A 26,886-nucleotide genomic window follows, 5' to 3' on the forward strand; every position below is an offset into this window, starting at 1 on the left:
CATTACTTCTATAAACAGCGATAAACAGCAATTTTTTACATACCTACTTCGGTTTTTTTTGGTATCATTTTAATATTTTGTGAACGTTTATTTCTGTCGGTGAAATGCCTGTTTTTGATAGAAAAATTTTGTCGTGCATTGCCTTATATAGCAGTTGAAAGTAATAAAATGTCGTGAATTTTTTAATTCGTCGTTTGATACATTATTTTGTCGTTGGAGTACCTTTTATGTCGTGGTAAGCTCTTTATTGTTGGGAATTTCCAATTTAGTCGTGGTAATGATTTTTCTGGCGCGAAAGTGCCTATGCCTGTCGTGCTGACGCCCTTTTTTGTCGTGGTATTAAATCACACCCTTCACAAAATATTAAAATGATACCAAAAAAAACCGAAGTAGGTATGTAAAAAATTGCTGTTTATAGAAGTAATGTTTTGTGGACTTTGATGGGCGACCCCTGTTCCTCTTTTGACCTCAGGGACGAAGCGAAAGGGAGCTAAGGGGAGACAGTTTGCCCCCCTCCGGTTCCGCAAAAGTAGGAAAAACTTGGGAAATTGTGAGAAATTCAAGAAAGTTATGAAAATACAAAAATTTCAACAATAACTTATCTTAGTTTCAGTTTTCAAAAATTCAAATTTTTTACAATCATGTAGGTATTTAATTATCGTCTATTTGCCGACAAAATCACCGATCAATCCTCAAAATTCTCATTTTTTTCCTAAGCTTTTGCCCTTGCTTCGATTTAGCCCAATTTGGTTCTCTTCTACTGAGTTACAATTTCACTCAAATTTTTTTGAAAGAAACCCTCAGTTGATTATTTGTCAAAATTTATACAAAATATAATTGTAATTGAACTGATAATGTTCTGTCGTGTATGAAATTATTTTGTCGTGAATACTGCTTATCTCGTTATTAAATCGTAATCGTTCATAAATACTTTATTGTCGGGCGTCATCTGGCGTGGAACTTCATCATTTTTCGTCGTTCATTCATCTTTTATGAACAAAAAAATGCTTGTCGTGATGACGTCCTTTTTCGTCGTGCAAAAAATATTTCCCCTAAAATGGGTTAATGTTCTTTTTCCGTTCCCAAGAAAAGTACAGGAATTTAAGGTATCGATTTACGGTAGGTTTGAGGTGATTGACTGCGAGAGACCAGCTAACCAGGGTCTAGGGTTTGAAGGTGTTACTGGATATACAGGGGCAATAACCTTGCTAAGCAGTGAATACTCAATTTCATGTTCATGGGTGAAAAATGAAAGTGAATATAATACCGACTCACTCATTTAACTCCTTTATAATTATGAATACCTATTCGTTCTAATAGATTTCGTATGTTTTCTTCTACGTTCATAGTTCTTATTGAGGAAAATTACTGTCCTCTCAAGTCGTAATATTATCAGACGAGTGTTGTTGAGTAAGTCCATGCTTTACTTCAGTTTAATTTTAATTTTATGGACGTATCTTATGATGTAGATACTATAGGTACTATGTAGTTGGTGAATAAATTCACCCTTCTCTAGAAACTAACTAAAAACTTTTCTATTGACTAACATTATTAATTTTAAAATCTTAATTTGAATTTTTCGGTGATTTTCTGCGATTACGAATGAATTTTTCTGAATTTTATTTACACTCTCCACTCCACTTCCCTACCGATAGCATTATGTGGTGAGACGAGAGGAGTTTGAAATTTATTTTATTGGGAACACTGAAGCGCAAGTTTTTTACTTTACCACTCTTCTCCTCTCCTTAGTGCTTCTAGCGTCGTTAGCGTCGCGCCTCGCGCAGTCCAGTCGCGCACCGATTTGCCGGAACGCGACACGCGACATGATGCGACAGTGAGTAAAACAAAACAGAAACACCAAATGGAAGCGGATGCGGAGAAATTTTTATCATTTCGTTGACGTGTTTTTTGTATGTATGTTGTTGGTTGACGTTTCGTAAACGTTCCAATTATTTCTGAATTATTTTTATTAAAACAAAATATGTTATCAGTGATATGGATTCGTAAATCTTCAATTTCATTTATTGCATCGACGTATCGATAATTCGTTGACGTTTTGTTCAAACTTTCATCCATCTGCCGCACCAATTTTGATGACTTCTTGGAACTTGTTGATCAATACTTGATCCAAATGTTTATCTGAAGATTATGAAGTATTGTTGTACGTGAGTCGTGAATCATTCGATTTCGACGGTGAATTTTCATTTTACTTTATGAGTACTACCTATAGGTTAATTTCGATTTAGATATTGGCTATTGCCATTTGCCCGATAACTATTCCGAAGTATCATTCTTCTAAATCATGAGAGTCAATCGAACTACATTGGAAGATAGTACTATTAATCTGTTTATCTACGATCTTCAATTACCTATACTTATGAGGCTTGATAAAACCTTCTGAAATGTTTGATTTACTTGTTGAATTCTCGTCAATATGGTGATTTTTATACCCCGAAACTCGAAGATCTCTTGTTTTGGATAAACATTTATCCACAAACTGTGATATGATGTTAAACTGCGAATCTTCAAATTGTTTGCTTGAAAAAAATGATTGAGAATAATTTTCAACTGAGTACAGTTGAACAGGTATGAATGTTTAACCAGTTGCGATGTTTTGCTATCGAGTAGAACGTTAACCATGAAAAAAATAATCCAACTTATTTTTAATGTATGAGAATATAGCGAAAGGATTACTACATATTTGCTATCGTCATTCAAGGAATCGCGAAGTACTTACCTCGAATGTTGCGTCAAACGCTTTGAAGAAAAAATAATTTCACATTATTGATAGAAAGAAAGTACATTTATAATTCTCTGATTTTGTAGAAAACGTCGATTAGGGCATTATCTCCTAAACTATAATTACATATCCGTAACTTACTTCGAAACGATACAGTTTTTATTATTGTTGTAATGTGTCTTTTTTTGATTCTCAGTAATACCTATTACTGCCTGCGTTCAGTAACCAAGATGGATTTCGAAAAGTTCAAGCTGTTGATGTGGAAAAATTACCGTTTGCGGCGGTTCCACTGGATCGTAACTTTGATTGAATTCGTTTTACCAATTCTAATCGCTTATAGTATGGTCGGAATCACTTCGGAGTTTTCTCCAAATAACACCGCCGAAGTAAATGAAACTATCTATCCCCCCGATTCGAAGGATACGTTCATTTTGGAAGCCAAACCCGTTCAATTGTACTATGCTCCTTCAGTTCCGGTCATCGATAAGTTTATGGACCCGATAAGAAAGAATTTTGGTAAATATGCACCTTCAGCACTTTTATATCAATGGTATTGTCACCACTTATGATGAAATATCATGAAATGCAAAAAACATTTGTCTTTGTCGAAGTTAATGACAAGTGTTCATTATCGTGAAATTCATCATTGTTGTAATATGTACCTACCTACCTACCTACATACCTATCTTTTTACCATTCTGACGTCAAAATTTGCTGCAGATGTTGAATTTTATGTTTAACACGAGGTAGGAGGAAAAAATAACTACATTTGTGACGTTTTTCTGCTGTACGATCTAATATTTTGACTCAACGAGTAGTTGGTAAAAGATCAATGAAATTGAAAATAAGGGTATGATGTATTGGTCGTCTATGAAAATGCGGGCACCGTGATGTATTGAGTTGAATTAATGAAATCTAAATATTCATTCGGTTGAAGAATTATACAGATAACGGTTCCGTGTCATCCGAAGTTGCACCATAGAATTGATCTATCTATGATGACTACGACATGAAATTTTTAAAATATCGTATTTGCTTTGCTATTGGATTACCTAGATCCCGAAATGAAAAATATTATCCAATTTGAGGGAATACATACAAAGCAGATAACTCCAATCACGTCGATAATTACTTTTATCGCGTAGTTTTGTTGAATGTGCGTGACTCATACGACTTCATACGTGTTGTTGAGATCAATTGTTCGACTTTTTCACCGATTCACGTGGATTAAATATTTCAGAATTGAAAAAAAAGTATTTAAAAAACGATAATTACCTAGTTACTATTGATTTGTCACTTGTTTGTCAATTTATGTTTGTATTGTGTAGACATAGGTTTAGGTAGGTAGGTAAGGTAGTAGGTACAAGATGTACGATGATAAGTTTGGTTAATAAGCGCGAATTTAGATTTAAGGTCAATTCATTTCAATTATTGCGAGTTGCTAAAAATACTCATTTTAACTATACGACGAATGGGGCTCCATAAAAAGATGTATCCGGTTGTTATAATTGGTACCTACAGTTTAAATATAGATGCGAATTCGAAATTGGAAGAGATTTTCCGCTTTGAAAAAGAACTCGTGAAAGTGTTCACTTAGGCTAAAGTATGAAATTGAATACCCAGTTTCACTAAGCTTTTTTTCTTAAAATGTTGGATTTATACCACAGTCTATTCAAACGTATGTAGGTCGAATTGAAGCTAAAGCTTAGTAGAATACATGTCATTGCGTCAGTTTCGATGTAGTGGTCATTGTGCATATCTTCATTGCTGTAATCAATAATAATGACCAAATGGTATAATTACTTTACGTACTGGCTAGTGGTAACGCTTATCGTTTTGCAACCGTATACCCACGTAAAAATTTGAATTGCCTTGACGGCGTTAAAATCAACTTATCAGAAAATGTGACTCACTCTTGAAGTTATCCAGTATTTTTTCAGAATATGTGATCATTTTTTATTTTTAGTACTTATAAAGAAGAATTATGTCGAAACATTTGTGGTAATTTTTGAGCTCTACATTAGATTGCAATTGGGTTTGGAGCTCCGTTAACAGAAAATTTCGACTGTTCGTGATGTCTTTTTCTGAAAATGTTCAATTATCAAGCTCAATTATTTTGGATTTGAAGGCACAGTGTAGCGTTTTCAAACAAATTTTAAATAAAACATTACATTAGAAACATGAATAGATCAGATTCCAGTATCCCTTTTTAAGATACTAACCTCAACAAACCTACATAAAGAAAGTTAAGATTGAGAAAGGAAGTACCACCTCACCACCTGTGTTTTGAAAAATTTAAGAACTTATCGAGAAGAAAATACAGATACATGTACCATTTGGAATTGAAGTGATTTCAAAAAATTAAGTAGGTACATACAATGTACGAGTTGGCAGGCTCTACGTTTTGTGTATGTTTTTTACTGCCTCTTCCTCCATTTTTAGTGATTTTTTTTTTAGGGACTTATGTGAATATGAATAATTATTATTGCTTCAACTGTTTATGACTTGAATTTGTACTTCTGTTATATTTATTTGCATTTTTTGTTTACATTGCAGCATCTGTGGTGGGATTATCAAACGAAGCTGAATTAGAAAGTACCCTGAAGAATCAGAGTGGACGCTTTAAAAGTAATGCTATTGGAATCTTCTTCCAAAATATCAACTCCAGTGATTCGTTACCAGATAAATTTAGCTACGTAATGAGAGATGTAGATCAATGGAATACACGAGTATTATATCCTCCAATAGAAATTGCTGGGCCGTATGCTAGCCGTGAGTACTTTTTCTGTGTTTGAAAGCAAATCACTCTTGGTTTTTTGAAATAGGTACTTCAATTTCCAATTTTCATGTTTCAGATCCATATTTTTACAAAGGTTTCTCTGCTGTTCAAGTTATAATAAATGATAATTTTATTCAATATAAAACGAATCAAAGTGGCTCGCAGGTACTGGTCGTATATCGTATAAATTAATCTGTTTGGAATGTTGATTTTTTACTCGGTGATTGCTGATTTCTGCATCTTATTCACACAGGTGGATTTCGAGTGGTTTCCGTATCCTAAGTATACGTCGGATGATAATCCAAGATCTTGGATTTCCTTAGGAGTTGGTTTCATCGTTGTTGTAATCATTCTAATTGTATCGATCCCTTTGATTAGCGATATAATCGAAGAAAAAGACAGCGGTGTCAAGGTGATAATAAAAAATTCCCTCCGTTGTTTGTTCCATGAATTCTAGCAAAACTTTCATTACCTTACATACTCTATTGAATTTTTATTCAGGAGTTGATGAAAATAACTGGACTGAACGAGTGGCTGATGTGGTTCAGTTGGTTTGTACACGCCTTGATTGTCAGTTTGGTTTCTTTGACGATAGTAACAATCATTTTAACGTATCCTTTCCATGGATCTGGATCAGAAGCTATTCATTTCGTTCAATTTTCTGTGTTGTGGCTGATTTTGATACTTTACTGCGTGGCGAACATTTCATTCTGCTTCATGTTTTCAGCTATTTTTCAGAAAAGTCAGTAAATATTCAGCGAATGAATTGTATCCGAGGGATTTGTTTTGATTAAATTTTTGAATTTTTTTGCAGCTACCATCGCTTCGTCAATATTTACAATTTGTTTCATGTTACTGCTTAGTGGAATCAACTGGATGTTAACCCATGCTGCCAACAATCCAGCGTTAAGATTGGTAACTCTTACTCCTGTGGGCGCGTTTATTCTAGGATTTTCTAGGATACGTTATTACGAAATGAACGGTTGTATTAAATGGAATATGGTTTATTTATGCGTATTTGTGTTCGAAAAAATCACGTTTGTCGTTGTTGTTTTTAGGCGTTGAATTCACTTGGTCATCTGTCACGGCATCTGAAAATGACCGGAATTCGGTTTCATTATTGTTTTGTTTGTTCATGCTGGTGTTCGATACCTGTTTGTACTTCTTTTTGGCGTATTATTTGACTTCCATCAATCCTGGGAAATTCGGAGCTCGTAAATCACCTTTCTTCATTTTTAAGGTATTTGAGAATCGCGAATAATTTATATGAACATTAAACTGCACGCGACGCGATAGTCGATGCACAAAAATTGTGATTGTTGCTTTTATGCTTAACTTATGTGATGTTATTCGCTTACTAATATTCGTTTTAGGCGGTGAACTTGGACAAGAGTAAAATGTTCCGAGAGCTAAAGGTTTGTATAATTCGAACGCTGTCGAGGCAAAGCTTTTGCATCGTTGATTTTTTTAATAATAAATACCTAATCCAGACTAAACCGAGGCGCTTAATCATTCAGCTTGATTTCACCTCAAAAATTGCATCCAAGTATTCTCATCGTTTTCTTATGTCATACTTTTCAATTTCATTTCTTTCATTAGGGTCGCTTTTTAAATAATGTTGCTATTTCAACGCGCGTCGTTTCTGACTTTGTTTTTTTTCTTCTTTTACCTCTACATATATCGGAGAGAAATAAATTTTGAATCGTTTCGTGGAATTTGAAAGAAATTTTGGATTGTTTGCAGGGTTTATTTTCACGTTTCTCCAACAATGACACCCAGCCATTGCAGAATTTAGATGATAAAGTAGAAAGCGATTTTATCGAATCACCTCCGCCGAACGTAGAAGCTACGATACAAATCAAAGATCTGCATAAATACTATGGACTCGTATACGCGGCCAGAGGCGTTAATTTGAATATTTACCAAGGTGAAATGACCGCTCTGTTGGGACATAATGGCGCCGGAAAAACAACTACTATGTCCATTATGACAGGTGAAATGATTTTTTTTACAAGATGGTAACTGCGTAGAATGTTGAACTAACTATTCGTTTTGTAGGATTAACTTCTCCAAGTGCCGGATCCATACACTTCAGAAATATGGATATATTCAAAAATATGGAGAAATTTAGACAAAATTTAGGAATGTGTCCTCAAGAAAATCGAACGATGCCTTACTTAACGGTCCTGGAGCATTTGGTGTTTTTTGGACAAGTATGTTTGAAACGTACGCAATACTTTGGAGATTCGTTTATTCAATTGTAGTAATAAATTGTTACTGCGTGAAGTTGAAAGGTATTTCGCGAAAAGCTGCTGTTGCTGAAGCTAATGAATATTTAACCATGATGGAAATGCAGTCGAAGAAAAATGCCTTGGCTAAAGAACTGTCTGGTGGAATGAAAAGAAAATTGTGTTTATCTATTGCCTTGATGGGGAAAGCTGAAGTACGTGAAAATCGAAACAAACATTGATTCGATAACTGGAAATCTTTGTATTATTTTATTAATAATTTTATTATCGTAGGTCCTCATATTGGATGAACCCACTTCTGGAATGGATGTACAGTCGAGAAGAAAATTATGGGATTTGCTATTGGTTAGTAATCATGAATTTCCTACGAGCACCAAAAAAAGCGACGATTGACTGGTTTCTTTTTTTTTTTTGAAATATGAATTTTATGGTTTGACCAAGTGTATACCTACTAAACTTGTCCGAATGGCTCATTTAATTATATGAAATGAATAAATTACAAAAAAATACCTTATTATTTGTACACACTTTTGAATTAATCAAAGTTTCATTTATTATAAATTGTTATGCGCTTTTTAGGATATGCGTGGAAAACGTACCGTTATTTTCACAACGCATTATATGGAAGAAGCGGATGCTTTAGGAGATCGTATAGCGATCATGAATCATGGCGTTATTGTTTGTCACGGAACTCCGATATTTTTGAAGAAAGCTTACGGTAATGAAGATTTTTTTTTTATGTTTACAAAGAAATATTACCAATCATTTTTAATCATTGAATTGTGTGTGAATTTTAGGTACTGGCTATGAACTAACGATTACCAAAAACGGCGGAGATACAGCTGGTATCGACGATGTGATTAAAAATGTATTGCCTGACGCTAGTAAAGAATTTGAATCACCCATAGAAACCGTATACAAACTGCCACTAACCGAAACTGGAAAATTCCCAACGCTGTTCAAAAATTTGGAAACTGATAAGTCGCATTTGGGTATTAAACATTTAGGAGTTGCTGCTACTACAATGGAACACGTATTTCTAAAGTAAGTTACGTCCGCATTGATGAATTTGCAAACGAACTCATGCGATATCGAGCTAATTACTTACTGTATACTTTCTTTTCAGAGTGGGCGGTGTTTCTATTTATGATACGAAATCGATCAGAAACACTACGGTTACCGACTCCATTCCCGGATCAAGTAAGAATGTCGTTCCTTTGAATTTTGATTTAATTAAATTATTATGTTCATGATGAATTCATTCGTTTTTTTCTGTCTGTAGATTACCTGCGCTATGTTAAAAACTCGTCTTTGTATTTTCAACAAATTAGAGCCATATTCAAGAAAAAATACTTGTATACGTCGCGTAATCTGTTCAGCATATTCACCCGAGTAAGTGTCTTATTGCTCTTACCATAGACGATGTAAAATGGAGAGAAGAGCATGCGGAAATCAGAAATGTCAAAATATCAGTTCTAGTTGTACTTTCATGTTACCAGGTCGGATTTAATTTCCCCCGTAGAACGCAGAGAATCGGACTGGTTTTTTAGTGTGTATGGAGGGGGAGGACCTTTGAAAAGTGCTCTGCTTATTGTAGATTTCTCTGAGGTTGTGCACAAGCTCTTATACCCTCCTTCCTTTTTTTCTGACCAGATGTATGCTTCATATTTGAATGAATTTGATCGTTTGTAAAGTTGAAAATATTGTGCTGTTGAAGGGGGGAGCAATATAGAAGATGAACAGGTCGCTTCAAGGAAACTTTTATTTCAAATTCTAAAATTATACGTACCTCTCCTCTTTTTCTTCGTCTCTCTGAATCCGTCTCTTGATCACAAACGAGTATAATTGATGGTGTTTTATGATTTGTTTCAGATTATTTTACCAACTTTGATCGGATTTTTCTTGTTGAGTCTATTAGATAGTATAGATCTATCGCCGGAACCACCTTTAGATTTATCAATGTCTACCTATCCCGGTTCTACAGTTGTAGTGAAGGATAATGTTCCCGGCTCTAATTTTGCTAAATACATTCCAGAATACGTTGCCGAAAAAGGAGGTGTATTCATTAAAGCCGACGCTTCTCCAATCGAAAAAGGTGTGTGATATTAGATTCCTTAAAGATTTATAAAAAGTGATAATGAGTTTCCAACTCGACTCGTTTGCCTAATACACACTGCACAGAGTGGGCAAAGGGCCATGCTATGTGATAATTCATTGAATGGGTCTTGGGAAACCACGCTATGCTTTTCGCATATTGTGTATCTGGCGAATGAATCATACGTGGAAAGCAGAATTAATTTTTCGTTTTTTTTTGTTCCGCAGATTTACTCCAATATGCAGGCAATATTTTGAAATATAATAAAGATTATATATCGGCTTTCGAAGTGAATTCGTCGAGGATTAAAATTTTGAGTAATCCACCTTTGATACATTCATTTCCAATAACAATCACGACGTACTCGAATGTGTTGCTTCGCAGTATTACGAATTCTACCCGCTATCAAATTGACACCATCAATTATCCCGTGCAAAAACCACAAACACAAAACGATGAGCCTGATGTAAGCATTATAAGAGAAATAACCAAGTATTCTGAAATACGAGTATGTTGAAGTATAATATTTAATTTGCAGAAAATGTGCGGAAATTCCGAGTACGAAATTCCCTTTTATTTTATGTGGTTTTTCGCACTGGCGTTTTACACGATTGATTTAACGTCTTTCTTCGCTGTATTCGTGAACATGGAACGAATTGACGGATTTCAACATATCCAAACTATGTCGAATGTATCTTCATTGGTATATTGGTTAGGCACTCTGATGTTTGATGTTACATTCTTTTTGTTTGTAACTTTCCTCCGTGTCGGTGTTTTCAAAACTATGAATCATTCGGCTTTCCTTGGTTTGGATACATCGTTTGGTTAGTGAAATAATTCTCTTTGGAAATGTTGTTGTAAAATTCAGATATCTATTAATGAATAATATAATTTGCAGGTGTGTTTGCATTGATTATAATTCTTTATGGAATTTCCGGATTACTTTTCATCTACGTTACCGGTTACCTATCAAGCTCTAAAGAAGGGTCATACACATTACTTTTCATCTTCAACATGATATGTAAGAGTTGAATTTCTATTGCCTAAGTATGCGCTTATTTTGTATTCTTTTTTCATCCTAACTTTTATCGTTGTTATCAATATTCAGGTTGCATAGTGATAGCGATATTTTACGGAGTGGATAAATTGAACATACAGAATCAGTTGACATTTTTCTATAAAATGTTATATTACGTTGTAAAAGGAGTAATTTTAGTCGTCCCGACGTTGAATTTTTCGTTAATGTTCATTAAATTGATGGTAATTTACAACTCGAATACAATGTGTATGTATTGTTCAGAAGCCACAAAAGCGGCCTGCGAAAGTAAGTTAATCTGCGTTGAAATGTATTACGTTCAGTTGAAATTTGAATCATGCCGAGTTTTTTGTCATTTTATTAGGCGCTTTTCAAAAGAAATCGTATTTGGTGTTTGCATCAAGAGAAAATTCGGACGGTTTACTGCTGGAGGTATTATTTTTGATGTTCGATGTCGTTTTATATTCCGCCATTTTATCCTTCATCAATATCGGATATATGCGTTATTGGTTCAATTCTTTGAAAAATCGCATGTTCGGAACCTTCACCACCAATCCGGATAAAGGCGATTTCGACGTGCAACAAGAGTACAACAAAGTTCAACAGTATAAAGAAGATAGATCGAGTGAGTGCGATAATTTGCGAAAATATTTCTATCGAATCTTATGGCTTTGAATGTGAAAAAAAAACGAAATTATGAAAAATCCCTTAATTGTTATGAAATACTTCTCAGCTCTTTGATTGAGCGGCTGATTTTCGTATTTTTTTTTGTGAATGAAAAGCAGCTTCGCTTTTTTTCTCCAAAATGCTGCTGTTCGGAACGTGGATTTTTCGAAGTTCTGTTCCATCAGTATCTACGTATTTATTTCTGGAAATGTATTTGATTGCTATTGCACGAATGTGTAGAATGTGATTCTGCTTGCTATTTACACAGTGTCTCACCAGTTTGTCAGTGGTTGGATTGTTCCTTATCAAATCGATAATTTTTGATCTAGTCTTTCGATTTCTCTCAGACTTTTTTTCAAAGTCCAACTATCTAACATTTCAGGAAAACATTTTCAGTAGGTTACTATGCTCTCAGCTTGAAGAGAGCACTTGTAATGGGAAAAGGTATTTACTTCCTGATTTGGGTACCAAATTGAAAAAAATTTCCGAAGTCGATTGACATACCTACGTACTAACAGATAAAAATGAAAAAAGCTGTGCACCGTTGTGGTTGTGTTTTCATTTGAAAGAGGTAATTCAGAATGAACTTTGATATCAGAGCGCATGAATATCTCTTCTATGAATGGATCGGATCTGTCTACTGTCATCTTTTCCTGCCTATCCCATCCACCTTCACTGACCGGTGAAAATCCTACGTGGAAAGTGCCAGGAACACACCAAATTACCTTGAGTGTTTTTATATTTTCAACACATTTTATGTATTTTTAATGCTACTGCGTTCACCGTTCACTCACCATGCAAGTAGGTTGAGCACGTAGTACATAAATTAATAAAGTGACACTTTATTTGAAAACACCTAAATGATTAATGGCGGATTTGGTTGCATTGCATGACTGTTCAGTGTTCAGTGTTCAATGTGTTGAAAAATTTTCCATCACGAAGTTGAAAAATGTAAAGGAGTTGAAAAAAGTTCATTTTTAAATAAAGATGATTTTTTTCAATTGTGCTCAAATTTTTATGATTTGGGGCGCAATTTATTTCATCTTTGGCGTATGTGTGAAGGGAGGGAGGGGGGGGGGTCACTTCTGATGTTACGATGATTTCCATGTACGCCAAATTCGTTCTCTTTTATTTTGGGGCAGGGATGGTAAATTAAGAAGGTTGAAAACTACCTCTACCTAAATTGAATGTTTTTCCTAATCACTATAAAAATTGCTACCTTGCAGACTATGTTTTAATGTCGAAACGCCAAAAGAAAATAATGAAAAAAAGCAAATTATCCGATACGGAAATGAGTGAAAATGTTCCGCTGCGAGGTATAATATGTAAAAATGTTAGAATTCTGGGTAATTATTTTGGGGTTTGAAAGAAGCTTAGTTGTACTTGCAGTAGTAGTTTTTGACGCTTGAGTATTGTGTAAAAGCTTTGAAAATTTTTGTTTATCTGATTTACAGCTTTGTTTGTGTGTGATTAGCGATAGTAATGTAGTTGAACTCGTTTGATTGTGGTTGTTTTATTTTAATGAAGTATTCGATCGAAAATTTGACTAATACCACGACATTTTATTTTTATAGGAGGAAATCAAGCTTCTTTGCTGGTGGATGGATTACGTAAAAATTATCTCAACTGGCTGAAACCGTTTACCGCTGTTTCTGATGTGAATTTCGTCGTCGAACCTGGAGAATGTTTCGGTCTGTTGGGAGTTAACGGAGCCGGTAAATCTACAACGTTCAAAATGTTGACAGCTGAACTTGTACCTACCTTAGGGGATGCTTATATTGAAACAATTAAATTGAGTGCTAATAAAATGCAGGTATGTCTGAAAATATTGGTGAAATTACTATAATTTTTTTTACAATTCAAGCTTACATCTTATTCTAAGACAGCCTCTTAATAATTCATTTCATGCATTACAGTATTTATCGATGGCCGGATATTGTCCCCAAACCAACTGTTTCATCGAAGAATTGACCGGTAGAGAAATGTTGAGCATGATTGCTACCATGAGAGGCGTTTTTGAAAACGAAAATAAAGTTCTAGTCGATAAATGGATCAATATTATAGGTAGGTAGTTAGGTACTAGGTACCTTAGCGAGTAAATTTGTCAGTTTGATATCAAAACAATATTATCTACGTTGGTTTTCATTTCATTTTAGGATTGGAGGAATTCCAAAACCAAAGATGTGGCACTTACAGTGGAGGCAATAAGCGAAAATTATGTACAGCGATGTCATTGATAGGAGATCCTAGAGTGGTTTTCTTGGACGAACCTACCAGCGGAGTGGACCCAGTTTCTAGACGTAATTTGTACGACGTTATGGGACAAAGTAAAGAAGCTGGACAAGCTGTGATTTTGACTTCTCATAGGTACTTTTACTTCAGTACGAATTCGAATTCAAATTGTTTCGATTGTTTTTAATTACATATGTATTTGTGTATTTTATCACAGTATGGAGGAATGCGAAACACTATGCGATCGATTGACGATAATGGTTTCCGGTGTGATGAAATGTATAGGAACTACTCAACATTTGAAGAAACAATACGCGCAAGGATTTTCGGTGTTGATGAAAATTAGAGACATTCCAAATTTCGACGAAGAAATAGCTGCATTAAAAGAAACCATGTTGGAGATATTTACGACGGAATATTGTATTCTAAAAGACGAGCACAGGGTAAGAGACCACAATACTTGAAATTTTGATTATTGCTCGTAAATTTATTTATTTTTGGATGAATTTTACGTTGATTGCTGCTTAATTAATTGTAGGGGTTGCTGTATTACCAAATAAAAGATACCTCTTTACCTTGGTCAGCCCTGTTTGAAAAAATGGAAACTTTAAAGCAACGTCATCACGAGTTGGTTGAAGATTACATTCTTACTGATACTACTTTAGAGGAAGTTTTCATCTCATTTGCCAAAGAATGCGCGTATACGAATAAGAATTGAGAGTGATTTGTTTTTTTCGGCCCGGTAAATAATATTACGACATGTCCACATCGAGCTTTATTTTCATTTGTATATGTACAATTTTTTTTATTGAAACTTTACTTTTGTAAATTATAAGTACGCATTAGTCAAGGGTAGATCCCTTTCACGGTATTGTTACCCTTTTGATGCACACTAACAAAGTGATTTATTCAATAATTCCTATTTTTGTAATTTCTATCTGATAATATTTTCTATGCGAGTGTTTACATTTATCTTTTTTAATTACGGAGGTGGTTAAACCTCGAACTGTGATATGTACTCATTGAGTGAGTACGGAATTGTACCAATGTACTTAATCTGCTTTTGAGTAGATTTCATTATTTTATTATTACGTTTTTGAAAAACAGCATTTGTTCGAGTTTCAGAGAAATTTAAATCATGATAATAATTTATTTTAGAAAAATGTTTTGTACTTTAACTTCTGATTGATTAAATTATTATAAATTAAGGTTTAAACTGATGTAAGTGTTTCGTTGCATTTATCTATTTTTTTTCAATCCTAGCTGATTTCCTTTCGATGCTTGTTATTTATTTTTTTTAAATTATTCGCGTTTGAAAGAGCATTTTATTACCTATTTATTTTATATCAACTTTCTTTTGAAATTGTGAAATTATAATACAATCTTCATTTTAATTCTATCACGTGTATTTGTGCGATGAATTACATTATTTTGTACTTACGTTGTATGTAAATATCGTTGATGATGTAGATCTCTAGACGCTGGTGACAATACGATTTTAAAATCGAATTTCTTCTGTTTTTACGTTTGATGTACGCTGAGATGGCAACTTTTTTTAATCGAAAAATCCTCCATGAAAAATGCCGTAAAATAAGTTGCCTACTCAGTTCGCCGTAAATACGCTTTATTAAAATAATGAAATTGACGTCAACCAATTTTGCATGTGTTTGTTTTTTGTTCTAACTAAGAAAATATTGGCTACGTAATATTATCTGGAAAAAATCACTTTCGCTTTCTTGTTCTTTACTTCGATGTTTCGATGTTCTATACGAATTTTACCCATTAAATGAACAAATGATATATTTTTTCCAGCAGACGTCTTCCATTACGTAAAATTATGCTCTCAATTTTTCTTCTAGTTATGAACAGGTACCTATTGTTATTTTTTTTTTACCAGTAATTAGATATATATTTTTTTACGTTTTACCGAAGATTACCCTTCTACTTTTCACAAACACAATGTTTCCTATTTTCATCAGTCATGCTATAAATTATTTATTTATGTATTTACCTTCGTATTGATCTCGACTTTCAGTTTCAAATAGAACTATCGTTTTGTGAACGTGGGCATCGAATCGTTCCACAATCGTAACTATAGTAGGTATTCAACTATCAGGTAACATGCGTTTTCGTAAACTGACTCTACTTATGTGGAAAAATTACCGATGGCGTCGACATTTCTGGGTATGGACGCTGATAGAAGCCTTAGTACCAGTTTTCATAGCTATTTATATACCGTACGTGATTCTGCTGAAACCAAATTCGTGGGCTAAATCAACCGTTACTAAATATCAGTCATCGTTTAATCCCACGAATAATAAAACTTTCATACTGTATAAAACAGTTTTAACTAATGTATTAGCTTACACACCTTGGAATCCGTCCAATCAACAGATCGTAGAAAATGTCGTAAATATATTGAGTAAGAATCGTTCGTTTTATTGTTTCTATTTTTTGATTCGTTTTGTTAAACTGAATATTTATTTCATTTGTGCAGATGGACTTTCTATCGAAGACTACGAAAACACTAAGAAAACAATGACGGTGAAAAACTTTTCGAGTGAAAATGATTTAGAATCGTTCATGTTTAATCGTACTGCTTGCGGCACGTGTATTGGAATTGTTTTCGAACAATCGTCGCATGATGTATTTCGGTATAAGTTGAGATTGAATGATTTTACCAAAACATTAGGATCACGTGTGTTGAGAGAAAAACCTGCGCCTGCTCAACATGGTAAATGCTTCGATGATCATTTTTGAATTCATAATAATGCACACCTACCGACTTATCTACCTATCTTTCTTTCCAACTACATAAATTCGAATACAAAATATTTTCGTTAATAATTTTTAAAAAAATTTGAAATTCAAATGAGAAACTATCATCTCGTGAGTCGTGATATTACCTACCTTACTTTACTTTTATGAAGACATTTTTATTCTAGACGTATACGTAGAAAGAGGCTTCGCAGGAATCCAGTTGTTATTGAATGAAGAATTTATACGCATGCAAATTAATAAAACAGATTGGCATCCACCCGAGGTAAATTCATCTTTCACTAGAAAAAAATACGTTCATGAAGCTCTCGAGCTTCATAAACTTGAATTCACCTTAATACCTATTTTAGTTTCATCCAGCATTCCTGGAATTTCCTGTTCCTGAATACGAAACCAGCACAATTCCTAGGAATGGTTTTATAACCATAGCGTCTCTAAGCATTATCATTACTTCTGTAGCATTATCTATTCCTTTCATAAATGCTGTTATTCAAGAGAAAGAAACCGGTGTTATGGTTTGTTGATTTTCTTTTTCATCACAGGGCTCATTTGTTTCACGTTGATACCTATATAAGAGTAATTTTTTTTCGGCATATGCGAAATAAAATTAGGAATTAATGAAGATACACGGTGTAGAAGAATGGATGATTTGGCTTAGTTGGCTAATTCACGCCTTTATAGTGCCTGCAATATCGCTAACTTTGATGACATTGGTTTTCAAAACCTCCGCATTAAGTAATGGCATAGAACTTGTCCGTTACGTGTCTTTTCCAGCTCTTTGGTTGCTGTTTATGATGTACAGTCTCGCAAATATATCGTTCATTTGCTTGTTTTGCGCAATTTTTCACAAAGGTTGGTGCTCGTAAAATACAATTGGGTATTCTTTGCCTACGAATAATTTGAATTACCTATAAATTTTTACGTCGTATTCAGTTCTGGGAAAATAGCATTTTAATAAATGTGATTAAGTAATACCGCGTGAATCTGAAATTTAATGATGTGAATTTTTTCAGGTATCGTTGCTTCTTTCACTTTCATAGTTGTGCTGATCGCTAATTTTCTATGGATCGCTTTTTACCACGAATTAAACCTTCAGAGCACCGCGATATTTATTGCTTTAATTCCAGCCTCTGCTTTTGCTATAGCTATTGAAACTGTGCAAAAATACGAACTTCTAGGTTAGAATCATAGATATACTTACTTATTTTGTTTCTGCTTAAAATATTTTATTGCATTTCGCGCAATAGGCAATATATCTTGAGTTCATATGTGCTTGGTTGCCTAGCCTAAGAGTTTGTTAAGGGAACTGAAATGTCCTGCAACAAATTTTTGTCCGTTGAAATGTCTTCAAAGGATTGAGAAAGCTGAAAAAATGCACAAAAATTGTATTTGCAGTGTTGAGGAAATTATTACTGCGTACCAAAACATTTCAATCCAGACCGTTTTAAACTTTGGGAAATTATTGGAATTGATTACCTATTGAAATGAATAACGTTAAGTATTTTAATTCTTGCAGGCGAATCATTTGGTCTGACATCTTTCGGATCCATTTTTTATTCAGTTGGTATGCTACTATTTGATATTGTTCTATACTCATTGCTCACATTATACATTACATCTATAAATCCTGGAACCCACGGTGTGCCGAAAAAACCTTTATTTTTTCTGGAAGTTAGTAACCCTGAATAAATACGTCTTTCTCGATTCCATTGTCCTCACGTACCTAAAAAAACAAACTTATTTGAAATCAAGTAGGTAAGTACCCAATGATCATTATTTTTTTTCTGTTTACAGTCTCTTTTAAAAAAAGATGAAAAGAAGAAAGAATCGACGAATGAATTACAAATATTGACCGGTACACAAATAAATTACAACGAATCTTCGTCCTCTCAGCTCAGACCATTGATAACGATTAAAAATCTAACCAAACAGTACGGATCTTCGTATGCCATTAGTGCAGTTGATCTTGTAATTTATGAAAACGAAATAATTGCTGTTTTAGGACATAATGGAGCTGGTAAAACTGCTCTTTTAACTTCAATAGCAGGTAAATTTATACAATTATTTTGAAGATGGTAAAGAAATATTTCTCACTTTTTGTGTCGACCGTTCATTTCCAGGTTTAAGCTCGTACGATGAAGGGACCTTATTTTACAGAGGAGCCGAATTGAAAGATAACTTGGACACATTGCGAACAAATTTGGGAATTTGTTTTCAAGAAGATAGATTATTCGATTATTTATCGGTTGCGGATCATCTTAAATTTTACGCTATGGTAAGCTTGGGATATTTTTTCTTTCAAAAAAAAAAAAAAAATGCCGAGTGCCCATTTTAACCAGAATTGAGGCTACAGGAGGAGGGGTGGTGATATGGGTTGAATTTAAAAAAAAGTAAAGTCTTAATCATGTTTAGCAGTTTTGAAAACATAGCGTTCAAAATATCGCATTATTTTACCCTCTTTTCCATCTTGTCCCTAAAGATGTTAATAAAATTGCATAACCAGTTCGCCGTAAATACGGGAATTCGTGTGACTTGAATCAAAAAGAAGTTTGAAATTTTGCTCGATTTGTTATGATTCCTGTTTGATGCTCCTGTGGAATAACCATCGTCATTCCCACCCTAATCGTTTCACAGGCAGGAGAAGAGGGGTGGGGGGGAGACTTGTAGTTATAATGTATTCGCGATGTTTTACGAAACTGCTGAACTTTGAACCCTCACACTTTTAAAATGGTTGATCTTGGAGCGAATCTGTCTGCGAAGTTGAAAATAGAATGAATGAATGAATGATAGATTCGAAATTTTAAATTAAAGTTTGAAAATTTTTAAACTGAACTTTCGTAGTGAAAGCTCAACTTATTATGTTGAATTCAGAATGTTGAATGCTATCATTTAAAGAATTGGAAAAATTATCTTTTTTTTCTGTAAGAGTAAGGATGAGAGTTGAATAGAAGGGAACTCAAATTATTTCTAATAATCATGTACCTACATATGATCTCTCGATTATTGGTATAGTGTTTAATAATAGGTGGTATCGGAGCTGCGAAGTTGATAACTATTGATACTCGTATTGTTTAGTTGAAAGGACTTTCAAAAAAAGACGCCACTCACGCGGCAGTTCAAAACATGAAGATGCTGGAAATGCGGGGAAAAGAAAATTCTAAGGCGAATACACTGACAATAAGCTCAAGAAGAAAATTAAGTTTCGCGATTGCCTTGCTCAAGAAACCAAAAGTAGGTAAATTAAGGTAACCTTTTGACAATCGGTGACTCGGTGAGTTGCATTCAGTATTACATTAGGATGGCTAGTGATTAAAAGTTTCTCTTTTCAGATACTGATACTAGATGAAGCAACCTTTGGAATGGATTTTATATCGAAAAGAAGAGCATGGAGTATGCTTAAAGTTAGTGGATTTTTTTCATTTGCTGAAATTATTTTTTTATGAGAATGATGATTACTTACCTCTGAGTAGGTAGGTATAAATATTTAAAATTTGTAATATTTCACGATTCTAGAATTTGCGAAAAGATCACACTATAATTTTGAGTACCGGTTATGCAAAAGAAGCAGCAAGATTGGCCGACCGGGTAGCCATTTTACAAAATGGTACTGTTGTAACCCATGGAACTCCGGCGTATTTGGAAAACACATTCGGTAGGTGCTTTTAAATAATGCTGATTTTCATGTTATGTTCAATGAATGTATTTACTTATATCATTTTTTTAGGAACTGGATATGAACTGATTATTACAATAGAAAAAAACACAAACCATGTCCCTCTACTAGAACTCGTTAAAAAAGTGATATCCGATGCTCTGGTCACACAACAAAAATATAATGTAATTGCGTTCAAGATACCACCGGCGGAAATAATTAAATTCGTTCAGGTGTTCAAAGAATTGGAACAAAATAAAAAAAGTTTGGGAATAATAAACATGGAGGTAGCGTACGCTACATTGGAACAAATATTATCGAAGTAAGTCAACTTTGAAAACAAGACTAGGTATATCTGTCAAATATTTCAATGAAACTGCGGTTAATGAAGAGATCGGGAAATTCTTTGAACCTATATGAATAAAACATAGCTATCTATAACTTTGTTTCTTTGCTAAAACAGAATACAAAATGAATTTCTGGAAACACCGAAACGATTGTCGAAAATAATTCACGACAAAATTACTCCCAAAAATCGTTCAAATGACCAAAATGTTACGTATTCGACGAATTTGCCTTCTGCGAAACCAAGTCCAACGTTGGGTGATTCGAGTAAGGAATTAATTTTCTATAACTACATACTTATTAATTTTATTCACGAGAAATGTACCTACCTATACCTAAGATTAGATAGGTACTGACTATCTTAAAATACATTATGTATTTTTAAAATAAACTACCTACTTACTCATCAAAATTTTATCAGATTTTCAGGTTGAGAAAGGATTTTCACTCAAAGTTCAGCAAATGAGAGTATTACTTGAAGTGAAAATTCTGTATACGAAAAGAAGTTATCTAAATGTGATTGTCAAGGTGAGTATGCTATGCTATAAACTCTAGAGTTCACGTGTGCATGTTTGTCTTGCACAGAGATACAATGGGCTAATTCAAGGCCATAATCAAATAAATGCGTCCTCAACTTTTCAACTGGGTTATTATAAAGATGAAGAAATGGGCACTGAGTCATTAGAAAAGATAACTTTCTTCTACACAAGACACGTTGATAAGAATAATACGTACGTGAAGAGCAGAGGAGAATTAGTTGAGATTTTTCAGAAAAGTTTTTTTGAACCTCTTTTTTTTTGATATTTTATTCTCTTGATCTACGAGCACGTACTTACTTATTCTCACAAGGGAACCTCTTGAGGTGTCGCACTCTGATTTGAACGGGACTGCGATTTTTGGAAAGAGCATAGTCTAAAACTCCCAAAACCACATTTTCAGCTGCCCAAGTTCATTTTTCGTTTTTTGGCGAATTTTTGAAAATTCAAAATTGACTGTTTTTGGCGATTTATGCTTTTTTTAAAAAGTACGTACATGATCAGTAAAAATGATCAAAATAAGTCCCAAAACTAATATTAATAACCCAAATCCAAATTTTACTGTTTCCTGCTATTCTGGAGCCTCCAGCGCGATTTTTCAATTTCTCCAGAATTATGAATTTGCTCCAGAAGGCGTGAATATGAAGTTGGGCAGCTAAAAATCGAGTTGTATATTATACTCGACCTGTTTAACGAGTTTATCCACATTTGAGCTGATTTTGAGAGTGACACCTCAAAAGTGGCTTTTTGACCAGATTTTTTCAAAATTAAAAAAAAAATAAAATAAAATCCAAAAAATCAAAAGTGTCCCGTTGGTGTGGAAAATTTTGAAATTCATGCGAATCGCTGTATTTTGTCCGTAACTAACCTCCCAAATCAAAATTTTACAATTTCCAGCCATTCTGAAGCCTCCAACGCGATTTTCAATTTCTCCAGAATTTTGAATTTGCTCCAGAAGGCGTAAATATGAAGTTGGGCAGCTAGAAATCGAGTTGTATATCACACTCTACCTGTTTAACGAGTTTATCCACATCTGAGCCGATTTTGAGAATGACACTTCAAGAGTGGTTTTTTGATGTGTCACTCTCGCTCCAAAACGGCTGGAAATGGTAGAATTTGTGCTCCGGGGGTTAGTTCTTGAAGAAATACAGCGATTCGCACAAATTTCAAAAATTTACTCACAAACGGCTATCTTTTGATTTTTTTTGATTTTTTAATTTAAAAAAAAGCTGGTCAAAACCACTTTTGAGGTGTCACTCTCAAAATCAGCTCAAATGTAGATAAACTCGTTAAACAGGTCGAGTGTAATATACAACACGATTTTTAGCTGCCCAACTTCATATTCACGCCTTCTGGAGCAAATTCAAAATTCTGGAGACATTGAAAAATCGCGCTGGAGGCTCCAGAATGGCTGGAAACAGTGAAATTTGGATTTGAGTAATTAATATTAGTTTTAGGACTTATTTTGACCATTTTTACTGGTCAAGTACGTACTTTTTTTAAAAAAGCATAAATCGCCAAAAACAGTCAATTTTGAATTTTCAAAAATTCACCAAAAATCGAAAAATGAACTTGGGCAGCTGAAAATTTGGTTTCGGGAGTTTTACACTATGCTCTTTCCAAAAATCACAGTCCCGTTCAAATCGGAGTGTGACACCTCAAGAGGTTCCCTTTTGTCAGTCTTTTCGATGCAGCTAGGCAAACTTGTATACTATACATTGAACTTGAGATCAGTTGCTGTCTCTAATCATGAATTACCTAATGTTAAATAATAATTATTAGGCACATGAACTCAAATTTAAGTAGTAAATATCTACATACAGCTTACACCGATTGAAAAATAATATTCAAAATGTTTTCGTAGCTTGGATTACCTTCATTGTTATTGGCAGTTGTACTGTTAACAGCGAGCAAGATTAAACCCAAAAGCGAGGTGCTTTTGTCACTTGAAGAATTTCAAAATCCGACCATATTACTACAGAAAACGAAAACTAACGTTGCTCTGTACGAAATCATTTCGAAGTATATCGAGGAAAGGGAAGGTATGGTTATTCCATTCAGCGAGAATATTAATGAAAGTTAGTATGAGTGAGTAGCACAATAACTTGCTCGAAAATTCATTTTAAAAATAACTATCATTATATGTACCTACCTACCTAACATTTTGTTTCGTGCACGTTGAAGAATTGCTCGAGATCGCAAAATATGACAAAATACTGTTCGGCACATCTCTTTTGGCCGCATTTGAATTTGAAACAAGCGTGACGACAATTGTATACAATCAATGGGAATTGAAATCATTACCATTAGCAATCAACATTTATTCAAATACGCTGTTGAAATACCAAATAAGAAACACATCGTGGAAAATAGAGAACGTAAATAAACCTATGCCGGATTCAAATGAGGTTCGATCACGACAAATTTGTAAACAATTTGTTTGAAAATGATTTTCTTTAAATTCAGAGCTAATTTTCATCAATTTTCAGAGTTACTGTGGAAAAGTATCCGAAGAAACGTATAAATTAGCAATTACAACGTTGCTTTTTGTTTTCTTCGCTTTTTATACGGTTGATTTGATACTATATTTTTTTGAATTCGCTAGCATGAAATTAGCTAGAAAATTATTGCACGTGCAAACTGTATCAGGTGTACCGTTCTGGCTTCATTGGCTATCTACGTTGGTATTCGATTTTTCATTTTTTATCATCGTTGTGATTATTCGACTAATGATCGTGATGTTCTTGAGTGATGTGAGTTTGAATTTCACTCCATTATCTGACTTTCACGGTTGGTATAAACTTTGTAAGAAATGTATGTAGGTACCTACGTATTATGTAGGTGTGTTTGTACGGTTGGGTTATGAAAAGTTATTATTTTTATAGGCGCATTTATGGTGATGATGGCATTGTTCGGAATTAGCGGATTGTTGTGTACTTATACGATGAGTTTCCTATTTAAAACGACGAAAAGCATGTATGCCTCGTTTCTAGTGCTCAACGCTTTGTGTAGGTAGTGAACAAATAGAATTACGGTTTACGTATGTATGAGGATAGGTATTTGTATTATGGTGGAAATTTTTTTCTAAATTTGTTTCATTCGTTAAGGCAGCATCAGCATGTACATATTTAACCGAATCGAAGAATCTATTCTCACTGATTATGCTCAATTCGTATCGTTCGGCTTATTTTATTATCCGTTGAAGTACATAATTTTATTCATTCCGTTTCTGAATTTCACTCTACTTTTCAACAAATTTTTGGAAATATGGAAACATAATTCGGCATGTGATAGTTGCCAACCTTTTTTGAAATCGTCCTGCGAAGGTATGATCAAATTTATTTAAATTTTTGGTCTTTAAATTCGTAGTAGAATAGTTGGTAGGTATTAAATTACGTTTCTATAGATACCTACTTACTATTAGTAATTCATGATGCAGGCAACTTGCAGAAATTATCTTTCTGGAGTTTTCCATCAAGTGGGAATCCTAATGGACTATCGTTAGGATTGTTGTTTTTGTTCATCGATATAATTCTCTACGCCGTTTTACTATCCTTGATAAATATGGGATATATTGATCGCTGGTTCAACTCACTGACTTCGTTCTTACTTCGGCATTCAGATGATGGCCAAGACGACGAATACGATGTAAAACAGGAGCGTTTCGAAATAGAAAATATTAAAAAAGATAAATCAAGTAGGTACCTACCTACATTTATTCGCTCGAATAAAAATTTAATAATTTACAATTTTGATTTTACTTTACTGATTTTGAAATATTACAGAATACAATAAAACATCGCTGATAGCTGACGGATTAAGCAAGAACTATTTTACTTCGATTAAACCCACCACAGCTATTGAGAATATCAGTTTTATTGCTCAACGTGGAACTTGTTTCGGTATTTTAGGAGTGAACGGAGCTGGTAAATCTACTATTCTTAAAATATTAGCGGGGAAAATCTGTCCGTCCAAGGGGAACGTTTCAATTGAAGGCGTTGAGTTGAATACTAGAAAAAGTGAAGTGAGTCACAACATTAAATTCAAATTTATCCAAATCGTACGGACATTTGGGCTATCTCAGCTATCTGCACTTGATGAAACAATTTGTAAACTGTATTTTGTTATTTTCAGTATTTTTCCATGATTGGATATTGTCCTCAAACTAGTCCTTTGTTTGATGAATTTACCGGTAAAGAAATGTTGGAAATATTCGGATTGTTGAGCGGAATTAGAAAAAAAGATATCGAGACTATAACGGATAAATGGATATCAGATTTTGGTGAAGAAAATATTACTATAATTATATTTTTAGTATTTTAGACGATTAATATTTAATGTACGCTTTACAGAGCTGGAAAAGATTCAGGATAAAATTTGTAAAATTCACAGTCACACTAATAAACGCAAGCTCAGCATAGCGATTTCGTTGATAGGAGATCCCAAAGTGGTTATTTTAGATGAACCTACATGTGGAATAGATTCCGATGGGAAAAATAAATTTTATGAAATCATGTCCAAACATAGAGAATCTGGTAAAACTATAATCTTCTGTTCAACGAGGTATGTATCGGTTTTAAGACCTAAGAGGGAGTATTTTTTGTTTTCGAAACCTATACCTAGGTACTTAATGTACCTCTGGAGGATTCATTCGTTTTTATTTGTCCTTAGTATGGACGAATGCCAAAAATTATGTGATCGAATTACTATTATAATAAATGGCGAGATGCACTGTATTGGGACCGTGGCACATTTAAAAAAGAAATTTGCAGTTGGATTTTCCGTCTCGATTAGAATTCGTCGTAGTGGCAGTTCTTCAAAAGACGTTGTTCTTCTGGAACAAAATATTCTGAATGTTTTCGGTCATAGGTACTGCTTTCTTAAGGAAGAACATCGAGTAAGACTTTGTTTTTCATAATCATTGTTGGCTTATAATATGAATATGCAAGTAATGATTCAACAGTTTTGTAGGTACCTACCTAATTACCTACTTGGTGTTTCTTTTTCCATCACAAAAGTTAACAAAACATATCCAATTGCGGTATTTTTCCTCGGATAAGTAACTTTTTTATTCGATTTGTTTTTCAGGATTTATTGTATTATCACATAAAAGATCCCTCTTTAAGTTGGTCAACGGTATTCGAAAGAATGGAAAACATCAAGCGTAATAATGCGATAGTGGAAGACTACATTCTAAGAAATATCAGCTTGAAAGAAATTTTTACAGCCTTCACACAACCAGAACAAACTTCCAGTAAAAGTACATATCGTGAATCGATTTGAAAACACCTACTTCATCTCGGATACATTTTATCCGATCGCATGTTCCTATATAAAATTATGTAATCAGGAAAAAGCTCTTCATCAGTTACAGAGTGTTTTTTATTTTTTCTTAATTTTACCGAAGTAAAAGTTATTCTTCAATATGGGTGATGGTTGATGCATTTACGTGTATTTTGTGATAGCAATTTCAAAATCCTTTTTTTGATTCGAATGATTAATTTTTAAGAAGTAAGTGCGTATATTAGGTAACTTACTACGTAAACGTAATTATCCATCTGTCTGCTTTGAAGCAATGTCCCAAATGAGTGATGTAAAAAAAAAAAATCGCAAAAGAATATGGCCTTATGGTTGGGGATGCGTGACACGATGAAACTCATGGTTATGAAAAGATGTTGAATGAATTCCATACTTGATTTCCGTAAATATGCGGAACGATTTAGACAATCCATCTAGTTTTGTGTCATGCTCGTCAAGGGGTCTGTTGGGTCAGGTACC

At 34.0% G+C, this 26,886-nt stretch overlaps 4 protein-coding genes across 7 annotated transcripts; all 4 read left to right on the forward strand.

Annotated features, from left to right (window-relative positions):
- Positions 1-1,786: 1,786 nt before the first annotated feature.
- On the forward strand, positions 1,787-15,543 carry LOC135842041 (phospholipid-transporting ATPase ABCA1-like). Of its 4 annotated transcripts, XM_065359322.1 has the most exons (30): positions 1,787-1,910; positions 1,992-2,193; positions 2,937-3,256; positions 5,297-5,512; positions 5,596-5,684; positions 5,773-5,931; positions 6,021-6,261; positions 6,334-6,501; positions 6,578-6,759; positions 6,893-6,934; positions 7,263-7,512; positions 7,578-7,732; positions 7,807-7,962; positions 8,042-8,113; positions 8,348-8,486; positions 8,566-8,812; positions 8,895-8,968; positions 9,051-9,160; positions 9,641-9,863; positions 10,091-10,329; positions 10,402-10,687; positions 10,762-10,884; positions 10,972-11,187; positions 11,264-11,524; positions 12,792-12,881; positions 13,140-13,378; positions 13,482-13,629; positions 13,722-13,932; positions 14,015-14,240; positions 14,336-15,543. In XM_065359322.1, the coding sequence occupies exons 3-30, from the start codon at positions 2,971-2,973 to the stop codon at positions 14,513-14,515; spliced, it is 5,028 nt and encodes a 1,675-aa protein (XP_065215394.1). In that variant the 5' UTR covers positions 1,787-1,910; positions 1,992-2,193; positions 2,937-2,970; the 3' UTR covers positions 14,516-15,543. The 4 variants fall into 4 exon arrangements, with proteins under 4 accessions (XP_065215394.1, XP_065215397.1, XP_065215398.1 ...); XM_065359324.1 differs by lacking the exons at positions 1,787-1,910; positions 1,992-2,193 and adding an exon at positions 2,459-2,586; XM_065359325.1 differs by lacking the exon at positions 6,893-6,934 and having other exon boundaries at positions 1,790-2,193.
- A 375-nt stretch (positions 15,544-15,918) lies between these two features.
- Positions 15,919-19,650, forward strand: LOC135840590 (phospholipid-transporting ATPase ABCA3-like). The gene is made up of 10 exons (XM_065357214.1): positions 15,919-16,219; positions 16,295-16,531; positions 16,743-16,840; positions 16,926-17,090; positions 17,187-17,427; positions 17,589-17,753; positions 18,092-18,246; positions 18,370-18,622; positions 18,696-18,850; positions 19,588-19,650. Exons 1-10 carry the CDS (start codon positions 15,919-15,921, stop codon positions 19,648-19,650), a joined length of 1,833 nt encoding a protein of 610 aa, XP_065213286.1.
- Positions 19,611-23,494, forward strand: LOC135840591 (ABC transporter A family member 6-like). The gene is made up of 8 exons (XM_065357215.1): positions 19,611-19,806; positions 19,905-19,976; positions 20,089-20,227; positions 20,300-20,549; positions 20,691-20,839; positions 20,994-21,100; positions 21,158-21,303; positions 23,419-23,494. The coding sequence occupies exons 1-8, from the start codon at positions 19,699-19,701 to the stop codon at positions 23,492-23,494; spliced, it is 1,047 nt and encodes a 348-aa protein (XP_065213287.1). The 5' UTR covers positions 19,611-19,698.
- LOC135840227 (ATP-binding cassette sub-family A member 17-like) lies at positions 22,989-26,526 on the forward strand. The gene is made up of 10 exons (XM_065356652.1): positions 22,989-23,186; positions 23,293-23,516; positions 23,598-23,898; positions 23,994-24,434; positions 24,548-24,805; positions 24,894-25,132; positions 25,243-25,390; positions 25,461-25,671; positions 25,780-26,005; positions 26,197-26,526. Exons 4-10 carry the CDS (start codon positions 24,227-24,229, stop codon positions 26,389-26,391), a joined length of 1,485 nt encoding a protein of 494 aa, XP_065212724.1. The 5' UTR covers positions 22,989-23,186; positions 23,293-23,516; positions 23,598-23,898; positions 23,994-24,226; the 3' UTR covers positions 26,392-26,526.
- Positions 26,527-26,886: the final 360 nt, after the last annotated feature.

The sequence above is a fragment of the Planococcus citri genome, chromosome 3 (genome assembly GCF_950023065.1).
Source record: "Planococcus citri chromosome 3, ihPlaCitr1.1, whole genome shotgun sequence".
NCBI classification, from domain to species: domain Eukaryota; kingdom Metazoa; phylum Arthropoda; class Insecta; order Hemiptera; family Pseudococcidae; genus Planococcus; species Planococcus citri.